At 38.8% G+C, this 22,910-nt stretch overlaps 1 protein-coding gene across 1 annotated transcript in view; it reads right to left on the minus strand.

The window, feature by feature from the left end:
* The window catches only part of MICU2 (mitochondrial calcium uptake 2), a 134,627-nt gene that overhangs the window by 71,738 nt on the left and 39,979 nt on the right, over nt 1–22,910 (minus strand). The window contains exons 3-4 of the mRNA XM_023621384.2: nt 514–545; nt 334–409 (exon numbers count right to left, since the gene is read on the minus strand). Coding sequence (XP_023477152.1) covers nt 334–409; nt 514–545 — 108 coding nt within the window. The remainder of the gene's footprint in view (nt 1–333; nt 410–513; nt 546–22,910) is intronic.

Raw genomic sequence — 22,910 nt, forward strand, 5'->3', positions numbered from 1 at the left:
GAAAATATAAGAAAGGATGGGGTCATAAAAGCCAAAAGAGGGGACTGTTTTGAGGTGAGAGTAGATAACAGTATCAAATACCGAGATCACACAAGTGGAGAATATAAAATATCGTCATTCGATCTGGTAACAAGGAGGCTTAAAACATCTATTAAATAACACGGTAAAGATGCACAGGTTCACAATCCTTCTTCCTTCATGGTAAATAAGCTGTGTAGATTCTCTACTGTATATTGTCTAATATACAGTTGCAAACCTCACAATTTAATTCCTTAATACTATTTTGGTTAAATAAAATACATAAATGGAAATTTAACAACAAATCAACATTACCTTTATCACCAAGGTCTCTAAAAAACGTAGATCCACAACCAGCTTTTTGGATTCCTGCCAGTACATCCTCGATGTCCTTTGAATAAACATATTAAAATATTTCAATTTAACTTATAAAAGCTGTTTTCTATCTTACAAAAAAAAAAGAAAGAAACCGCCTCACTCCGCCACATTGCTTACCTTTTTTGTCAGTTTCCTGACTGAAGTTTTACCTATAGAAAAGAAGAAACATTATTTAGTAGCCATATTGCTTGGTAAAATTCAATTTCCATTAAGAAAGAAAATCATTTAAAAGACAAAATAAACAACTAATTATTTATAAAAGAATAAATGTTTGGCAATTTTAGCTCACATCATTGAACCAAAGTTATGAGCCAGAGAATTCTAAGTCTAAACACAAAGACATTGTATTGTAGTTCTTTGTAAGACCTAGTTTCAACTTCACTCACCCCATTTCAGACATGTGAAATCGTATAACCACCTTCCTTACTTTAGTTGTCTGCACCATAAATAAATTCTTGCCAAACGATTTCTTTCTTCATGATTATTAAAATCTGTCTCTTCTTGCATTCACTGATTAAAAACGTACACATCATGTTTTAGAAAGTTACACTTTTAAACCCTGAAAAGTTCTCTTAAGCTTACAGCTCTCCAGTCAAATTTAAAAGGTTAGCTAACATGACTGCTTGTTCTAAGGTGATGTTACTTTTAATGATTTCCTATTGGATAAGAGATTTAAAATTCTTTCCGGTTTTCAGCTATCTTCTTTACTCCTTACATAATTTCCCTCTGATCTATTCTAATTCTAAAGTAATCACATTGCTTATTTTGTTGAGACTTATTCTGAAGATAGCCTCAAGCCATTTTACACATCTAGAACAATAGTAAAAATGTTTTGTTTCTGACATAAGATATGCGCATCACGAGTTTCCCTTCTTGCTCTCAAAATTATCTTATCCATGAAGTTCCCTCAGTACCATTAAATGGTCTATGAAAATTTAGGTGACAGGTTAAAAAAAATGAATACTTTCAGAGGTGTCTTTTCCTTAGCTTGGGATACTTAATTTGGACTATAAATCTACTGGGGACAAATACTGTTATTGGGTAATAAACTGTTAAGATTTTATTTTTGCATTATTCATCAAATTTTAGTTGTGAATACGACTATATAATTTTTACAAACATCTATGACAATGTAAGCTTAGGTGTTACTATTTTGGGATAATTTTTATTCATTAATAAACTATTATGTGTCACCCAATGATAAAGAACTCTAGATTCTAATATTAGGTGCTATTATACCATGAGATCATCAAATAGACAAAAATTATCATTTAATTTACAAATCTAAATGTCTGTGTGAATGTGTATAAAGAAATATGTAGTAATGTAATGCTGATAACCCCCAGAAAAGCATGTAATACATGTATTTTAGCTATCTGCATATTCTTATTAAAAAAATAAACTGATTATGATTCACATGCCTTATATTGCTTTTCTTAAAGTTACGTCACAAATTATTCATTACCATATGCAATTTTATTTTTAGAAAATTAAGGTTAGTCCCATTAGTTTTTTAAAGAGAGATTAATCCTTGCACACAACTGATAAAGTACTCTAGGAAGCAATAACTGACATTTTGAGGCGGCAATATGGATGGTTTCTAACACAAAAGATTATTTCTAAGGGGTCTTATATCTTTTTTATAGCTAGATTCTTCTTTGGTCTTTTAGAAATCTTTCTTGGGGGAAAAAAAAAAATCCTTTGGGGCCAGCCCAGTGGTGCAGTGGTTAAGTTCACATGTTCTGCTTCGGCAGCCCAGGGTTCGCTGGTTCAGATCCTGGGTGTGAACCTACGGATCGCTTATCAAGCCATGCTGTGGCAGGTCCCATATATAAAGTAGAGGAAGATGGGCATGGATATTATCTCAGGGCTAGTCCTCCTCAGCAAAAAGAGGAGGATTGGCGGCAGATGTTAGCTCAGGGCTAATCTTCCTCAAAAAAAAAAATAAATAAATAAAAATCCTTCTACTTGAAACCCAGTGAGGACAGAAGAGATGCCAAACAGCTAAGCCAATGAAATTCAGTACTATATGAATGAAATACAACAATAAAGTCAGAAACTAATTGAATAGTATTAACACCAGAGTACCGGGTATGAACTAAATTGTAAACACTATTGAGGCAGATCCCATATCAGTCTTACTTTTATGTAGTTCAGTGCTTAGCACTTAAATATGTGCTGAACAAATAACTGAATAAAAAATTAGAAAAGATTCCAGAATGCTTTCTTATTCAGATCCCTGCCTGTTAATCAATTATTATCCCCATTTTACAAATAAAACAAATAATGCCCAGCGATGGACAAGAGGAATCAGGTCACGATATGGCAGTGGAGAATTTCTTTTCTCATACAGATTTTTCAAAAACAGGTGTTAGACTCTTTGAGCCCCATTAAAGTAGTAATGGGGACCTGTGGACTACTTTCAACACTTGAGAAGACTTCAATGGAACTGAACAGTTAAGGATGGTATGTTAGAGCAGCAGTTTTGTTACTTTCGATTATAACTCAAAATGATGACACTGGTTATTTCATGTTGATTACAAGTTTCATTTGGTATTTGCATGTGTATTTGATCATTAAAAATGGAGAAAGCATGTACTTAATGAGCTTCTTTTGTAAAAATCATTTTCTTTTTTTTTTTTTAAAGATTGGCACCTGAGCTAACAACTGTTGCCAATCTTTTTTTTTTGTTTTTTTTTTATTGCTTTTTCTCCCCAAATCCCCCCAGTACACAGTTGTATATTTTAGTTGTGGGTCCTTCTAGTTGTGGCATGTGGGACGCCACCTCAGCATGGCCCGATGAACGGTGCCATGTCCGCACTCAGGATCCAAACCTGCAAAACCCTGGGCCGCGCAAACTTAACCACCTGGCTACAGGGCGGGCCCCAAGTAAAAATCATTTTCAAAACAGAATCAATCATTAGAAAATGATAAAGAAATTATCTTTGCTGATTAAAAACTTTGGGTGTCACTATCTTACATAAAATTCAATTTTTAGATTAAAAAGAAAAACATAAGGCAGAGCTACCTAGAACACCTATTCACTCTTCTTTCTCCTAAGTTGTTAAACTTTTCCCTAGTAAGAGAAGGGGTCGTGGTGTTTCAAACCCAGAACACTCTGGTAGGGTTTTTCCATAGGTGCTTGTCTCACCCAGGCGGGCCTACTTTTATACCACGGTTCAAGGGCTGTACCAGGAAAGGGACCAGAGTATCAAAATAAGAGTTCCATGGTCTGATCTGCTTGCTACATGAGGAGCTATGACCTTTGTCCTGACAGCAATAACAACACAAGGACAGATTAAATATATCTAAGTATTTCTGGCCATGTTTTTCTATTTAAGAGTAAAACTCATCTGTTAAATAATCTAATTTCTCCTTCAGGTTTTCCCCTTTTTTTTGGGTCTATCTAGCTGTCTGTTTTGGGGGGGGTATGGGGAGGGTGGAGACGGGACGGGACTCCTGCTTTTCTTTCTTTGGTTATTTTTACTCTCACACACATAACTTCAGTCATTATTTTCATAGCTATTTCATATATTCACATACTCATATATGAAAATAACAGAATGGGGAAAAAAACTTCAACAGCAAAAAACATAGATCTAGAGTTGAGGCTGTAATGTTTTATTGTAGGAGTATGAAAGAATGGAAAATACACTGTGGCTTTTCTTGGCAGAGGAAGGTACAGATCTTCAAACACTATGATGGAATTTTGGCTCAGAAAGTAGAATGTTTTTAAAGGTCTCCACCTATTCTAGAGATTCCACTATGTGGTTTTCACAGTTTACAGAGGATTTCTGAAGTAAAAACCAGGAATAAGCACATCTTGTTACAGGCAAACAGCCATTTTATTACTTAAAATAAGTAAAACTGCACTAATACAATATCAAGTGTTGTTACAGGTCAAATAAATCTTTGCCTCTAGCCAAAATAAAGTTAGCTGATACTCATAACTATAAAAACATTACTAATGATATCTAATTGTTTCATTTTGCTGGAGGTAAGTGGACTTTTGACACACAAAAATTAGACAACAGAGACATGTCCATCATATCTTTTGCATAAATATATCCAACAACTTGGTGTCAATATTAGAGTTAGTATAAAACAGAGCTGATTACTCCAATAGCTGCTTGAACTCAGTCACAGCTATTATGGAAACCATGGCAGAAGATGACACATTAGCAAAACAACTAAACTCCCTAATATCACTAATAAGAGAGTTATTCAGCAAAGCATATGGCTTGTTTATTTTTGCTGGAATATTTAAATAGTGAGAGCAAGAGATATCTCTGACTGGTATTTCTCCTGGAGGGAGACAAATGGCGATCCCCTGAAACGCCTAAAACTGGCATCCCTGTCAACATTGCTAAGTCAAGTCCTGAAATTTTAAATAGTTTTTGAAGGGAAAAAAGAGAAATGTGACTCTTTTTTGTAACCTCAAGCTCCATGAAATAATAAGAACAATACTATACACAACAAATTATTTAATTACAGTTTAAAACTGATATAAAGGGGGAAATACAGCAGCTAAGAAACTAAATAATGGGAGAGGAGAAGATAAGGGAAAGCTTCACCTAATAAGAGATACTTAAGTTAAGACCTGAAGGATTAGCATGAATTAGCTCAGAAAAGTGGGGTTAAAAGCATTCCAGGAATAGCATGTGAATCAGTTCTGAGATGGGGAAGGGTTGGAACGCTCAAGGAACAGAGTAGGCTCTGTTAGTCTTTTCCATTGTGATGAGAAGGAAGGAGGGGCTGAGTGCCATGCAAGTAGTTTTGGTGGCAGGAAGCTGAGGTTATTACTATCTAATGATTTCCATTTTCTCTCTGAGTAGGTGATCAGGTAATTTGCTAGCGTGTGTAGGAGAAAGTGTAAGGCTAGGGGCTTGTACAAACTTAGCATGATGATCAGAGACTGCTGGTGTAAAGAAATAGGATTGGTTTTCCTATAGAGAAGCTGTATTCTGTGACCCTGATAACTCGTTAATTCCAGTAGTTTTATTATTTGTAGATGATTTGGAGTTTTCCACATAGATAATCACGCTTCTGAACAAAGACAGCTTTATCTCTTCCTTTTAAATTTGTAGGTCTCATTTCTTTTTCTTGCCTTTTTGCACTGGCAAGGATTTCCAGTGCAATGTTGAATACAAGTGGTGAGAGTGAACATGCTTGCCTAGTTCTTGATCTTAGGGGCAAAGCATTCAATTTTTCACCATTAAGAACAATATTAGCGGGCTGGCCCCGTGGCCGAGTGGTTAAGTTCGCGCGCTCCACTGCAGGCGGCCCAGTGTTTCGTTAGTTCAAATCCTGGGCGCGGACATGGCACTGCTCATCAGACCACGCTGAGGCAGCGTCCCACATGCCACAACTAGAGGAACCCACAACGAGGAATACACAACTATGTACCGGGGGGCTTTGGGGAGAAAAAGGAAAAAATAAAATCTTTAAAAAAAAAGAACAATATTAGCAATTGGCTTTACGTCCATATGGCCTTTTAGGACCTAGCCTCAAAAGTGCCATACTGTCACTTTCACGCATACTTTATGAGTTGAGGCAGCCACAAAGGTTCAAAGGAAGAGGACACATCAGCCTCCATCTCTTGACGGAGAGTGGCAAAGTTCTGAAAGAGCTTTTTTTTATGGGACCAGAAATATTGCTGCAGTCATTTTTGGAAATACAATCTGCTATAGCATCGTGGGGGATCAGAACTGGTCACCCCAAAATGTGTCTCTTTGACTTGATTATTTTTAAGAACAAAAGACTCTGAAAGAAACTTTGAGCTTCCCTTTTAACTGCCTAAAAGAATTTAACATAGAAGGCCTGTCCCAGGAATGAGCTATCACTGTGGATGATTCCTAGGTGTGGTAAACAGGAAGGCATCTAGCCAGGGTCATTTTATCAAAAGATCTCTTTTGAGGCTCCCATTGTCTAAGATGGCCCAGCAAACACTCGTTTATCAAACAATCGCTTTCCCATCTCCATGCAAACTGCCTTCCTCCCCTTTGAAGTCCCAAACCACTAACCCCAACATCCTCCTTTGTCTTTAGCTGAAGATGATATTTAAGCTGGCAGCTTCGGCCATTCTGGTGAGTGACTGAGTTTTTCTGGGCTTCTCCCATGTATACATGTCATTAAACTTTGTTTGATTTTCTCCTGTTATTCTGTCTCATGTCAATTTAATTCTTAGACTAGACAGAAAGACCTAGAGGGTAGGGGAATAGTTCTTCCTCCCGTACAGCATCTTAACTGATGTTTTGCCTCATATGGAATAGTCTCCCTTTTTTCTTCACTTAAGGAAATTCTATCCATTCTTCTCATACCCTTTGTAAAGTTCTGAGTACCCCAGCCCTCACTGATCTCTCTGCTAAAACTTTACCACACTTAAGATAGTCTATTACCCAGACCCCTAGACTGCGAATTCTATTAAATACAACATCTGTTTTATTCATCACTATAATCTGCAGGCGTAACATAGTGCTTGTTACATGAAATGTATCCAATAAAAATTTTAATAAACGTATGGATTATAACTTATCATTTCATTTAATAATTTGTATTGATTGATGTATTTATCTATTCAATAAATATTTGTGCCAAGCACTGTGCTTGGCAGGGACTACAGTGTCAAACAAGAGACCCTGATGCTGTTATTCATTAGCAGTGACTAGCTTATGAAGCAGGCTTGGGGTATGTGTGTGGTGGGGGGAGGAGCAGAGCATCTACAACACATTTAGAGTTGTCGACCTGAAATGCCTCTGGTATTTTTGAGAGGAGATATCCAAAAGGCAGGCAGACATATGGGTGTGGAGGTCAGCTGAGAGGTTGGTCCTGGAGATATGTACATGGAAATCAGTGTTCAGCAAACAGCTAAATCACTGATGTAAATAAGATCACTGAGTAAGAAGGCAAAAAGGAGGAGAGAAGACTGCTTGAAGATGGAACCTTAAGAAATAACTTCTAAAGCAGGCATTAGTTTTGTCCCTACAAGTGCCCTGAAGACTCTTTGAAAGCCTGTATCGTTTATGGCCTAAATCCTCCAAAATATTTATTAATATAGTCTGAAACACTTATTTAGCATTAAATATCAGACTGAGTTGCTTTATGTATCAGGGTTACACATGTCCACAACCCCCTATCAAAAACCAGATATTACCCCTTCCCCCATGGAAAACCAGATATTATAACAAAAAATTAGAGTTTGTTATCTTGCCACAGCCTCCATTTTATAAACACGCTATGGAACAAATCTGGGAACAGAATTCAAGGCTTCAGCTGTGAAAGGGGTAGGGCTGGAGGGATTATGCTTTTTGGTGCTGATGAATAAATCTTTTAGGCTAATGCTTCTTGATGTCACATTCCAAAACAGTACCAACTGGTGCTGATAAATGACCTTTTAAAAATGAACAGGAAACAGTTTTTCCAGTTTCTTGTTATAACAATCACAAAAATAAACCAGAAGTCATATGTATATGAATGCTATTAGAAAAAAGAGTCTAAGTCTTTTTTTTCCTCATGATACTGGCAAGTTGAATCATTTTAGAATTAAGGGCTTTAATTTATCTTGTTTTACTTTTTATTTGTTGTATAGATCCCATAAAGTAGGCTTAAACTGGATGGGATTCCAAAGAATCTCAAATTTAAAATTATTTTATAGAGGCTATCAGAAAAGTAATAACTCACTTCGAGCTTTGTTTATGAGAAGAATGATATCTTAAAACTTTCATTCTATTATAGCTTTGTCTGTAACTCATTACTTCTTTTTAATGATTCCTTTTTATATCATTCAGAGAGGAAAGAGTACTCCAGTAAGGCAACAATGAGTAAGCTGATTGTAAGCAGAAGAATGTCTGAAGAACAGGAGAAAGAGAAAACACTTCCTGAATCCAAACCCCTGCAGGAGGAGCAGTCTATCTTAAGAATGAAACGCAGGGCCTGTGGGCTTTCAACCTGCTCTTCTCACACAGCAAAATGCACTCCCCAGTTGGGGGAGGCTGGTGATGAGCCAGGTGACATATAAGTCAAGTTATTTGCCTCTTGCAGCCTGACAACTAAGGAAATCCTTATTGGGCTCCCTCTTAGGTGTGTGTTTTTATGTGTGTGTTTACAAGAAAGCCCAGAGAGTAGACAGTGTTTGTGTGTGTAGAGCAATTGGAACATCTGATGCTTCTGTGCAGTGTCCAAATGCTGTGAGAACAGACTGTGCTCACGGTCCTGGTCGACCTAGGTGCAGATTTTCTGTTCCACAGGAGGAGTGGGAAGGAGACTTCCTGGCGAGGGCTTGGAGGCCTATGCAGCTAATTATCACCAAATTGTGATTTTAAAAGTTTTATTACATAAAAATGAGTTAGTCCCTACAAATCAGTTCACTTTTGTCTTAGAAATGCACTAAAGGAATATTTCGGTTCACATACCTACTTGGAGATACAACAAATTCTCTGATATTGGAAAAGCACAGAGTGTCATGTTTTTATTATTTTAGTGTCATTCTCCATTTATTTATTTATTTAAACATTTTGTTTTTGTTTTCTGGAAGACTGGATATGAGCTAACATCTGTTGCCAATCTTCCTCTTTTTTTTTCCCCTCCCCAAAGCCCCAGCACATAGTTGTATATCCTAGTTGTAGGTCATTCTAGTTCCTCTACATGGGACACTGCCACAGCATGGCTTGAGGAGTCGTGTGTAGGTCTGTGCCCAGGATCTGAACCGGCAAATCTCATGCTGCCAAAGCAAAGCATGCAAACTTAACCACTTGGCCATGGGGCCGGCCCCATCATTTATTTTTTCTAAAGTATAATAATTTAAAAATTAATGTCTTCAATTGGGAACAAGAATGGTATTTTTCACGTATGTATCTTTTACAGCTTTAATGTTATAAACTTCATATATCATAAAATCTATCCATTTAAACCATATAATTCAATGGGTTTTAGTATATTCATAGAGTTGTATAACCATCACCACAATTTAATTTCAGAACATTTTCATCACCCCTAAAAAGAATGAAAAATCCATTAGCAGTCTTACTCCCCCTCCTCAACTCCTGGGCAACTACTAACGTGCTTTCTGTCTCTATAGATCTGCCTATTCTGGACATTTCAGATAAATGAATCATACAATATGTGGCCTTTTGTGACTGGCTTCTTTCACTTAGCATAATGTTCTCAAGGTTCATAATGTTGCAGCATGCAACAGTACTTCATTTTTAAAAACAGATGAATAATATTCCATTGCATGGTTATACCACATTTGTTGGCCCATTCATCCACTGATAGACATGGTTGTTTTTGGCTATTATGAATAATGTTGCTATGAACATTCAGGTGCAAGTTTTTGTGTGGACGTATGTTTTTACTTCTCTTGGTTGTATAGCTACAAGCGGAATTGCTGGTTATCTGGCAACTCTATGTTTAACATTTTGAGGAACTGCTGTACCATTTTCCAAAGCGGCTGTACCATTTTGCATTCCTATCAGCAATGTCTGAGGATTCCAATTTCACCATATCCTCATCAACACTGTTTACTGCTTGTCAAGAGTAGGTATTTAAACACGAGAAATTTCAAGCATAAACTTGAAACTAAAGAAATTCAGGACAACTTGAAATCACAACAGACTATGCCAGACAAGGCATTGCCTCTGTGCCCCAATAATGAACATGATAGCAAAGAACCTACTTCAAACACAACTAATAAACTGGTACTAAGCATAAGATAAAGAACCTTATTTAAAATGTAGGTTTTATTAGTGTGAAGATGTAATTAAGCCTGAACTTTATCACCTCTTCTGGAAGAAATCCAGAGCAACAATTATATAAAACTCTTAGTCACACAATGGCATTTAAAAAGCAATGATGCACGGGGCCGGCCCGGAGGCATAGCCGTTGGGTTCATGCGCTCAGCTTCGGCAGCCTGGGGTTCACTGGTTTGGATCCCAGGTGCAAACCTACACACTGCTCATCAAGCCATGCTATGGTGGCATCCCACATACAAAATAGAGGAAGACTGGCAACATATGTTAGCTCAGGGCCAATCTTCCTCACCAAAAAAAAAAAAAGAGCAATGATGTAAATATTTCAGGAAAATCACCCCAAATTTTTCCACTGAAAAAGAAAGAAGCTGGTACAAAGACTTCGTTAGGGAAACAATCTTTTCAACAAATGGTTCTGGGAGGACTAGATATCCAAATGCAAAAGAATGAATTTGAACCCTTACCTTCTATATATAAAAATTAACACAAAGTGGATCAAAGATCTAAATGTAAGAACTAAAACTATAAAGCTGTCAGAAGAAAGCAGGTGTAAATCTTCATGACGCTGGATTAGCCAATAGTTTCTTAGATATGACACCTATGGCACAAGTAACCATAGGAAAAAATAGATAAATTGGACTTCATCAATATTAAAAACTTTTGTGCATCAAAGGACACTATCAAAAAGGTGAAAAGACAACACACAGAATGGGAGAAAATATCTGATAACGGTCTAGTATTTAGAATTTATAAAGAACTCTTACAACTCAACAGTAAAAAGATAAGCCAATTAAAAAAGGGGCAAAGGATATGAAGAGACATTTTTTCAAAGATGACATTCAAGTGGACAACAAGCACACAAAGAGATGTTCAATATCATCATTAGGAAAATGCAAATCAAAACCACAAGATAACACTTTATACCCACCGCATGGCTATTAATAATAAAAAACAAAAAATGTTATGTTCACAAATTTGTACATGAATGTTCAGAGAAGTGGTATCGGGATAGTTGAAAGACAGAAACAACCATCAACTGATGAATGAGCAAACAAAATATGGTATATCCATACAATAGAATATATTCTACCATCCAAAAAAGTGAAGTACTAATACATGCTATAACATGATAAACCTTGAGAACATTACACTAAGTGAAAGAAGGCAGGCACAAAAGGACAAATATTGTATGATTCCACTTATATGAGGTGTCTAAAACGGGCAAATTCATAGAGACAGAAAGTACATTAGTGGTTGCCAGGACGTAGGAGGAGGGGAGACGGAAAATGATGCTAATGGTTACAGAATTTCTTCTAGGCATAATGAAAATGTTCTGAAATTAGATAGTGGTGATGACTGAAGAACCTTGTGAATATACTAAAAGCCACTGAACTGTACACTTTAAAATGATAAATTTTGTGGTGTGTGAATTATCTCTCAATTTTATACAAGTTTTCATTAGGAGCAATTTTGGTGAATTAACACTAATACAATTAATAACACAGCTAAGACTTACTGAGCATATGCTATGTGTTTAGCCACTGTTCTAAGCACTTTACATAAATCATCTCATCTAATCCTCAAAATAACCCTATGAGGCTGATACTATTTTTATCCCCACCTTATGGATGAAATAGATTTATAGAAGAGATTAACTGTTTTGAAACAGATTTACAGAAGAGATTACTTGTTCTGGATTATTCAGCTAGTAAAAGGAGGTAGTCTAAAGCCAAAGTTTATGCCTTTGTACAGAATCTAAATTTAAAAATTTCAGAGATGTTACAGGAGGAGAAATTCAAACAGAAGAAGGAAATTTATCCCATAGTTTTGAGTTAATAAGAGAGAGGTGTTCAAAAGAAATGTATGAAAGTGAATTAAAGCCTTAATTGACCCTGAACGTTGCGTGGCCCCTCTCTCATTCTAAAAAGCCAATGCAAAGTACACTTTCTTTTAATTAACAGTAGTAAGAAAGGAACTGAAAAAGATTTCTCCTTGAATGTAATGAAAAAAAAAAACCCCAGGACTTCTTTAAAAAAATCAAAGCTAAAATTTCCAGTTAAGGAGAAGCAGAAATTAGTACACCCTAAGAGGCAATCTGCTAGTACATCTATCAGGCAATTTAGCAATATACTTCAAAAGTCTTAAAATGTTTATATTTTATGATAACACTTCTAGAAAATTATCCTATAAAATAACCAGTTAATCAAAGATTCATGGAAAATATCATCATTATAGCATTATTCATAATAATTAAAGTTATAGAAAATGATCTAACAATTAAGTCATGGTATATTAATAAGAGTACTGTGTAGTCATAAAATAATATTTTAGAAAAATATTTACTGACAAGGAATAATCCTCATATACATTAAAGTTAAGTTACAAAACAGTATATATTATATAAAGCATGATGTCAAATTTGTAAAATAATGTGTGTTAATACTAGTTACTTCTGGATGACAGTGACAGAATTACGGTTGACTTTATTTTCTGCTCCATACTTTGTAATATTTCAGGTTCCAAAATGAACAAAGATTTTTGTAATAAAAAGTATTATTTCTGGGTCTGCCCTGTGGTGTAGTGGTTAAGTTCAGCGTGCTCCATTTCAGCAGCCCAGGTTCATGGGTTCAGACCCTGGGCACAGACCTACACCACTCATCAAGCCATGCGGAGGTGGTGACCCACATACAAAATAGAGGAAGACTGGCACAGATGTTAGCTCAGGGCCACCTTGCTCGCCAAAGAAAGGTATTATTTCTTAATTTAAAATTTGTAGCTGCTAATGTTTACCTGATGAGATCTTAATATGGATTTTGTAGATTAATGGCTTTAGACTTCTAATTTTAGTCTTTTAATTGGGAATGTTAATTATAACTAAAGCTGCAGGTTTCCGCACATTCGCTAATTTAATCATCATGACAACATTATGAGGTAGACACTATTATTTTACAGATCTGCAAACAGACAGGAGACGTTAGGTAGCTTCCCCAAGGTCACACAATAGGGCTAAAGTGGGGAAGACAGAATTGATTCCAGGTCTGTTTGACTCCAACATACCACTCTGCCTTGATCACAATGGTACAACACATTCCAAGGTACCTTACATATATTGTTTATTTATTATTTTTTAATTTTTTTTCCATTTGGCAGACATATGAAGCTTTATTATAGCACCAAACTGGAAACAAGCTGTTGTCCGTTAACAGAGAAATGGATAAACAAAACATATTACATCCATACAGGAAAACAGTACCCAGCGATAACAAATTACTCACATAAGCAACATTTATGAATCTCAAAATAATTACGCAACAGGAAGGAAATAAAAATTTTTTTAAAAAAAGCATTTAATGATTCCAATCATATAAAACTCTATAAAATACAAATTTTCCGTGAAAGAAAGTAAACCAATAGTTGCCATGAAGGCAGAGAGAGAGATTAAGGGCACAGGGGACTCTGAGAGGTACAGATATGTCCATTATCATGATTTGGATGGCCTCATGAGTGTACACTTACATCAAAGCAATCACATTGTATGGTTTAAATATGTGCAGCTTATAGCACATCAATTACACCTCAGTAAAGCTTTGTAAAAAACGGTTCAAATGTAAGTCTAGATCTCCTACTTTTTCTCATAACCAGAGGTTTAGAAACCCTGCATCAACTCAATCTCTCTCTTCATGCCTCGAGAAGGGCAGCCCTGCAACAGTGGCAGAAAAAAGTGGCAAGGATGATTTCTATCTGGGTCAGTAGGAAGAGCTGCTGGGTCACAAAAACCACATCCCTGGGCTACAGGATCTCCCTTCTGTCTACTCCCATTTTCTTGTCTATGCAGCAATATCCTTGAGATGACCAGTCCTGAGTGAGGCCAGAAGAAACAAAGCTTTGTTGCTCTGACAACAGCCTCAACAACAGAGAGGGCGTAGGCATATAGAGTGTACTACACATTCATCCTGCGTAGCCACAATCACGGGAACATCTTGTGGATGAACCTTTAGAAGAGGTGCATCCTCTCTCTCCTGTCTCCTTCAGTGCATATTAATCAATCACATCCAGTGTTTCTGGACAACTGGTTTCAGCCTGGCCCCTGTAGCCTTATAACCAGAGACATCAAAAAAACCAAACTTGAGACATGAAGACACACAATTCCTTTGCAGTACCTGGGGTACTGCTTCCCCAATAGTGCTTACATTATGTGACATCCCTGGGAACAGGGAACCAAGATCTACTTCTCATGGAAACACTAGAGGTTGTCATAATAACTATACCCTTCTCCACGTGACCTCTGGGCCCACAAAAATCCTGGCATCCATGACATAAATTAGGACCACAAAGACCTGCAGTCTTTCCTAGGCAGCCTTTGGCAGCAATGCAAGTTAGACCACAACTGGACTTTTTAAGCCATAAGCCGCTGGCATTACCCAGGCTGATCTTGGCCAAAACTGGGTCAGGATCATGCCCTAATTAGTCAATAGAGGAGAGAATCAGACCCCACAGAACATTAATAATGTTCTCCAGGGAATGGGAGAGAAAACAGAGACATTTGCCTTCCCTGAGCACACTGGGGTGAGTGATACACACTGTGTGGAACTTCAGGTGGTAGAGGGAAAATGGTGTCTACCACAGAAACTGGCAGGGAAGAACATGCAACAAGGCTCCTAAAAGCTTCCCACAAACCTGGAACTATGGGGAATCTCCCCACTGTGGATGGTCAGATGTATGAGGTTTCACTTCAGGCAGATGACTCCTCACAAAGACTCTCTAGTTCTGTTACACTGAACAAAGAAATACCACGTTCCCTGCAGGTCAAAGGCCTTTCTCCTGTGTGGACTTCCTGTGGCAAAACAAGGTTTAGACCTTTAGATGAAGGCTTTCCCAAGTTTGCAGCACAAAAGGAAGTGTCGCTGGGTTGTGAAGTTTCACACTGAATCACAACAGGCCATTGGCTAAAGATTTTCCCACAGCTGCTGCATTCATGAGGTTATCTGGTGTGAAGTTTTCTGTGTTGAATGATGTGGGAGCTTTGACTAGTTGATTTCCTACATTCCCCACACTCATAAAGCCTTTCTCCTGTGTGAACTCTCCAGTGCTGGATGAGGTTGGGCTTTTGGCTACAGGATTCTCACACTCATCACACTTATATGGTCTGGCTCCAGTGTGAATTCTCTGGTGTTGATTGAGAGTGGACCTGTGGCTAAAGGATTTCCCACAGCCACCACGCTCATAAGGCCTCTCTCCAGTGTGAATTCGCAGGTGCTGAACAAGTTTGCATTCGTAGCTGAAGGCTTTTCCACATTCACTGCATTTATAAGGCCTTGCTCCACTGCGAATTTTCTGGTGTTGAATGAGGTTGGAGCTTTGGCTAAATGAATTCCCACACTTGCCACACTTATAAGGCCTGGCTCCAGTGTGCACTCTGGTGTTTAACGAGAGACAGCTGTAACTAAAGGATTTCCTACATTCACCACATTCATAGAGCTTCACTCTAGTGTGAATTTGTAGGTGCTGAACAAGTCTGAAGTTGAGCTGAAGGCTTTTCCATATTCACTGCATTTATAAGGCCTTGCTCCAGCATGAATTCTGTAGTGTTGAATGAGGCTGCAGCTTTGGCTAAAGGATTTCCCACATTCACTGCACTGGTGAGACTTTGTTCCTATAACTCTCTGGCAATTACTAAAGATGGAGCTTTGCTTAAAGGGGTTGTCACAGTCGTAACTTTCTCCAGTGTGAACTTGCTGATGCTGAAAAAGTTTATATTTGGAGCTGGCTGATTTCCCATCTTCACTATACTTGTAATGACTTTTTTCACTATGAAAGGCCTTCCCACACTTGAAACTGCCATGTGGCTTTGCCTCTTTGAGAGTGGCCTGATGCTGGACAAGACTCAACAGGGCCAGGAAGTCCTTCCCAACTTCCCCACAAGTACAGCGCTTCCCTGACACATGGATTTTACAGGTTGTCACAAATGAGGCCTTGTCCATGTCCCTTCCGAATGGCTTCTCATCGGTTTGCTTTTGGCGCTAGTGGAGGTTTGGACTGAACCACTGTTTTCCACCTGCCTCACAGGTGTATGATTTCTGCCCAAGACGTGATCCTTGGTACTCAGCCAGGTACAAAATCTCTCCCCCAACCAGGACACTTTTCTCAAAGGGGTGAGTCTTCTGAATGGGTCGACCTTGCTTTGGAGTCTTGCCCAATGACGTTTGTTCCACAGAAACACACTGCACAGAAAAGGCCTCCTCATCCTCCATTCCGTACCAACAACCAAGCGAGGTCACAAGGGCAAAGTTCTCCAGCATCACATCGTGGCAGAGGCATCTAGGAGTCTCATCAAGCAGACCCTACTCCTCCCAGAGGTAGACAACCACGTCTTCAAAGGACACACTGAGCCGGTTCCCTCTGCGTGGCCGCCACCACTGGCCTCGGGGCAGAGTGGGTGGAGGACCCGGGCGCCGCCTCGCAGGGACCTGGAGGCAGAGTCGCTGCAGCCGGAGCTTCAGGCCCACCTCTGCGCCGCCGGGATGACGACCCCCATAACCTTCTTGGGGCAGATCCAAAGCCCCAGACCCTCTGGGAGGGAAACAGACCTGAGAAGAACCAAAACAACTGACAAGAGGGGGGCGCCAGAAGTTCCGCCCCGTTGCAATGGCACATAGGGAAGCACCCCTCTCCTGAGCCTTCATTGGCTCAACGCTGACATGGCTCGGCGCAGGATCCTCTGGGCAATGTAGTCCTCACAGGTCCAAAGACCTCGAAGAAAAGCGCCACATTGGAACCTCCTGGAACAAGGGCAGAGCAGCACCGCAGGGGGCGCTGGGAAATGGTATCCTGGCTCCGGGGGCAGCGGAGGGGCCACGGGCAGCGGAGGGGCGACGTTCCTTCTTAAAGGGGCCGTGTCCAGATTCCTGCGTGGTTGCCTGCAACAGGATCAGGATGGTGCATGTGACTCCGGAACAAAGTCTATTGCTGAGAATGTATTGGACTCACTGCTTGTATCTGAACTTTTCCTTCAGTAACTTTCTTCTTTGTAAGGAAAGTGTTCCACGTCAGCAGGCTCCATCAGCATGGCCGCCACCATCCGGGCCTGCGCACAGAGGGAGGCCGGGAGCGGGCCGGCGGTTCTCATACTGACCCTAGAACGGATCATCTCCGGCGGCACCGCGGCCGAGCCTCAGACTCACCTTTGTACAACGGGGACAACGACTCCTCTGAGTCCTTCTCGGTCTTGTCACCCAGGCCCCGACCCAGTGGTTAGAACTTCTCTCCGGATGATGAACACAGCCAAGCAGCCAAAATGACCGTCCAGAAGAACCATATATTGTTTAAACATTTCTCAAACTTGTTTGATCAAGACAATCACCTGGGCGGTGCTTGTTACAAAAACAGAAATACAGCCATGCGTCGCTTAATGATGGGAATACGTTCTGAGAAATGCGTTGTGAGATTTCGTTGTGCGAACATCATATCGTGTACTTACACAAGCCTAGACAGTAGTGCCTACCACACACCCAGGCTGCACAGTACTAATCTTATGGGACCACCATTGTCTGTGGTCTGTCGTTGACTAAAACGTCCTTATGTGGGACATGGCTGTATGAGAGAGAGAGGGGGTGGTGGTGATTGTTTCCATGGCCCTATCCCAGACTTTCTGAATCAAAACGATCAAGGAGAGGCAGGGCCAAGACCTGAGATTTTTAACAAGCGCCCTAGGTGAATTTACTATCAAGCCAGTTTGGGAAATTCTGTGTTAGCTCATTTGATTAGAAAGAATGAAATGATACCCAATTTTACACAGCAGGAAACAATCTCAGAGAGATTAGGAGACTAGCCCCAAATCAAATAGCTATAATAGTGGCAAAGATGAGAACTATATATTTTAACTGCAACAATTTTAGAATTTAAAATTCATTTGTGGAATAAAAGACCAAGATAAATCCACAAAGACAGGCTCACCAAGCAACCCTGGCACATGCACCGTAACAAATTCTATGGTCATCCTAATTATAATCCTTGTCAGAGTTTTCAGAGTAAACCGTTAATGCCAATGGGCTAATTCGAATTTGGCTTATTTATTTACTTGCAGCAAAATCTGTGTTGTAAGTATAAGCAAGGGCATGTGCTATACAGAGCTAAGGAACAGTCAAGACCAGCATGCGGCAAAATTGCTGCAGTATCTTTCTATTGGCCTATTCCTCTCTTCCCAGACGCTCCCGACATCTAGTCTATGACCCATTATTGCTTACACTTGGCTATTATTAACAGAGAGTTAAGCTGTGACCTCATTCTTGAGGGGATTTATATTATAAAAGGGCTCCTGAATGTGAGGAAAAAAGACTTTCAAGGAATTAAGCTAAAATCAGAGTCCAACAAGAAGTGGAACAGATATTTTTAGAGAGTAGGGGTAGCAATGTCTTAGTTTTCCCTCAAATAATATTGCCAATAATGATTATGAAGTGTAGCTGCACAAACGGGAGCTACAAATATCTGTTTTCTCTATTTTAGGAAAGAGTTCTTAAGGTAAAAATTCACTATCATCTCAGCCCAGACACTTTTGACTTTCCAAAACTACATAAATCATTAACTTTTGGTTTTCAGTTTTAAACCACTGAAACTTAAAGCTGAGATACAACTAAAAATACTTATTGTGAGGGTCCCCCAATTATGAGAATAATGATATTTATTGTAAAATCTATAAATATAGAAAAGTAAAAAAATTAAAATCACTCATAACTGGAGAATTCAGATATGACAACTGCCAATATTTTTGCATTTTCCCTAATAAGAGTAACAATAATATAAAGTAGCTAAAATTTCAGAGCTTCCCATGAGGCAGGTACCTCAGTGCTTGACTTGTATTATATTACTGAATCTTTACAACACTTTGAGGTAGGTACTATTAGCATTTCCATTTTACTATGAGGAAATCTAGGCTCGAAGAGCTTAAATAACTGTCTGTCCCCGCTCCCCCGCCCACCCCCCCCCCCCCCCAATTGGTGGGGCCAGTATTCAAACACAGTTTATGTCCTACTCTAGGACCTGTACTATATAATAATACCCATTGTTCCTTTCCCCCCTCTTTTATATATGCCAACTCCAACCATCCTTTGATGCCACTGGGCCCCACAATCTATTTAATACCACCATCTTTTCATTATTCCTTGCCTGCTTATGTTGTAACTTCCCACCTGGCTCAGCTTTCATGGACAATGATTATAATCATTTCCTTGCACACACACCAATTCCCTTGCCTCTATTTCACTTTGCCATATGCTCTTGGCTAACTCCATCCCTGGTTAGATCCAACTCTGCCTACTCCATGCCAGCACTTGTGCAGCTGAACAAGGTGGTGAAAAATAACCACAGTCATGTTGATCACTCATTCTAAATTCAGAAGTAATAACCTCAAGTGGGATTTTAATAAGGCTACTGGCAATCATATCACACTTCTCCATCCTCAGCCCTCTTACTGTTTTAGAAGACTATTTCTGCAGACCTCAAATACCTTCCCCCTTTTCACTCTCAGCTGATTACCTGGCTTCTTAATTCACTGAGGAAAATAGATAACTTCTACAAGCTCCCACCAGGTAGTGTGCCTTTTCTTGTGCTACTGTGGAGGAACTCTTTGTGCTCCTATGTAAAGCTAAGCTTCCTGTGTTCTTAGACTCTTGTACTTTGTCCTAGAAATTTTTCCCTCTCCTTGCTGCACTGTCAAGTTTTCCTCTCTCATCTGCCAACACATGTACTAGTGTTTCTCCCATCTTAATAAAAATCCTCTCTTGATCTCACTTCCACTTCCATCTACTGCTTCATCTCTCTCCTTCCCTTTATGGCAAACTCCTCAGTGTATATTTTTGTTTCTTCCATTTTCTCTTTTCCCATTTTCAGTGAAACCTATTCTAGCTAGGCTTTCACTTTCACACCACTCCACCAAAACTGTTCTTATAAAGGTCACCGATAACCCTCAGGTTGCCAAATCCAACAGTCAATTCCTAGTCCTCATCTTACTTGATGCCTCATCAGCATTCTTCATGGTCAATTCTTCCCTCCTCTTAAAACACTTCTTCTACTTGTATTTCACAACATGCTACTTTCCTTCTATGCTTTTTAGCTGCTCCTACTCACTTTCTTTTACTGGTTTCCTTCATCTCTCCAACTTCGAAATGCTGGAATACCTCAGGGCTCATCCCTTTGACTTCTTATCCAAACTCACTTTCGCAATCTCATAAAATCTCTTAGCTTTAAACAGCACTAATCTACTTAAGACACTTAAATTTACATTTCCAGTTCAATTCTCTTCCCTACTTGTTTGTGTATCTAACTGCTCACTCAGTATCTCCTTTGGGAATCTAAGAGAAACTCTTGTTCATAAATACCTACTATGTGCCAAGTACTTCTTATTCTGGGCATTTGGTTTATGTCACTGAGCACAAGAGACAAAAATCCCTGTTGTCACAGAACAAGTATTCTAGGGGGAGAGGACAAAAAATAAACAATAAACTTCAAAAATAAGTAAATTACATATAGGATATTGGAGTGTGACAAGTGCTATAGAAAAAAACTGAACAAGGTAAGAGGAATTGAAAAGGCAGCTAAATGGAATGAGACGGGGGCATGTGTGGTGTGAAGATTGCATTTCTTCATTGAGAAGGTGACATTTAAGCAAAAACGGAAGGGATTAGCCAAGGATACGTCTGGACATTGTTTTTCAGACAAAGTGAACATCCAGGGCAAAGGCTCTAGAGTGGGAGAATGTCTGTTGTATCTGAGGGAAAGCAAGGAGGCCGGTGTGGCTGGAATGGAGTGAGCTAAGAAGAGAGTAACACGTATTTAGGTTAGAGAGGTGATAGTGGTGGGCAGATAATTTTATACTTTATAAAACACTTGAATGTTAAATTTCTTTAAATCAGCTTCAAGTATCTATCTAATTTGGATTTATGAAAAACAGAGTGGCAGTAGATAGCATCTTTATGAAAAGAGCCTTTGGAGAGAGGGTTAGAAATTTATGTTGTGGCTCTTGAGGAGTTGGACAGTCCCCCCCCCTGCAATTTGTGCTGACTTTGTAGCAGTCTTTCCTATATTTTCTTGGCAATGTCTACAAATGAGATGGAAAAAAACCCCCACAATCTTGGTGTATCTTTCACCCACTTCGGTGCATCTTGCCTTGGTTTGGTCAGCTAAATAAAAATGTAGCTCTGTATGACTAAATGAATTGAAATAGAGTGTCCTTAACAAAATTTACTAAGCTAGAAAGACATTGTATATCCCTCTATATATGCTATTATAATAGCATTTGTTCTAAGGTAAAGTTGCACACATTATATAACAATAAAGCAATACATTTAAGCATGTTGGCCATTAAGGCAAAAAGGAAAATTATGCTTGACCAAAAAATTTTTGTTTTCTAATGTAATACAGTTTTCTAAAAATATGAAGACATATTATGGTACTTCTAAACACATGTTCAGCAAACTTTTAATTCTGAAGATGCCAAAATTAACTGACTAAAATTACAACGTAGAAGGAACACAACAAACATCATATTCTACTAAAACAAGCAGCATGCTAAAATTATGATAAGAAAAATTCATAAGAAATTTAACTTCTTTTAATAATGTTTCTCCAAGTAAAATTTAAGTGTTTTTCTCATGACAATGATATAGTGTTGTTTTCTTATATATATAGTTTTATCATGGAAGAGCTCGTTTTTAAGTTGTGATGTGTGACTGAAGCAAAGTACTATCCATAGGCTAGAAGGAGGCACAAGTCAGAGCAAGAAGGGCTCTGAATATTAAACTAAAAGTTATGGGACCCACCAAATAATTTTAAGGAGAGTAAAAGGATCAAACTGTTGGTATGAAAAAAAAAAAGAGGTCTAGACTGAAAAGAGAGGAGGCTACTGCAATAATCCAGGGGAGAAATGCTGAGAGCCCAAACTAAGGCAAAGGAAATAAGACCAGAGAACGGTAAATGGAAGAGAAATTAAGGAGGCAGAACAAGCAGTCTTGGTGATGGATTGGATAAAAAGATGAGAGAGCTGGAGATGTCTGAAAACTCCCAACAGACTGAGTGACTTAGGAAAGTGAGGAGGGTTGTGTCATCATAGAGAAAGAGAACACAGGAAAAGAAAAGATTGGATGGGAAAGATGATGAATGCAGTTTAGACATGCTGAGTTTCAGATGCCTGTGGGGATAATACAAAAGTGTTAAGTGTCGAGTAGATAGCAAGATATGTACTTCTAGTGGCCAGCAGAGAATTTGAGGCTAAAGAGAAAAATATCTAAAGAAACACAACCACTTAAGCAGTTGAAATCATAAGTGCCAATACAATCATTCAGGGATTATGTATAAGGCAAGAAGAGCTGAAAAGGGCACTGACATCTAAGGGTCAACAGGAAGAAGAGAAACCACAAAAGAAACTGAGAAGGAATGAATACAGTAGTTAGAACAATACCAGGAAATTTGTGTCACAGAAACCCAGGGAGAAAAGTGTTTCATGGAGGGAGTAGTTCACAGTGGTAAATGCTCCTAAAAGGTGAATTAAGTAGGCAGAAAAAGCAGCCATTGGTCTTGGCAATTTGGAAGTCACTGATAATAATAAAAAGAGAATATTCAGTAGATAGGTGAGAGAGGAAGCAAGACTGATGCACCAAAGAATAAGTGGGATGTAAAGGAAGGAGTATGAATGGCTGAAATCCGGCTGGTAAGAGAACAGCTAGAGAGAAGTGAGATTATGCTAGGGACTTTTCAAGATGGTAAAGACAGGAGACT

This window comes from Equus caballus, chromosome 17 (assembly GCF_041296265.1).
Source record: "Equus caballus isolate H_3958 breed thoroughbred chromosome 17, TB-T2T, whole genome shotgun sequence".
Classification (NCBI taxonomy): Eukaryota; Metazoa; Chordata; class Mammalia; order Perissodactyla; family Equidae; genus Equus; species Equus caballus.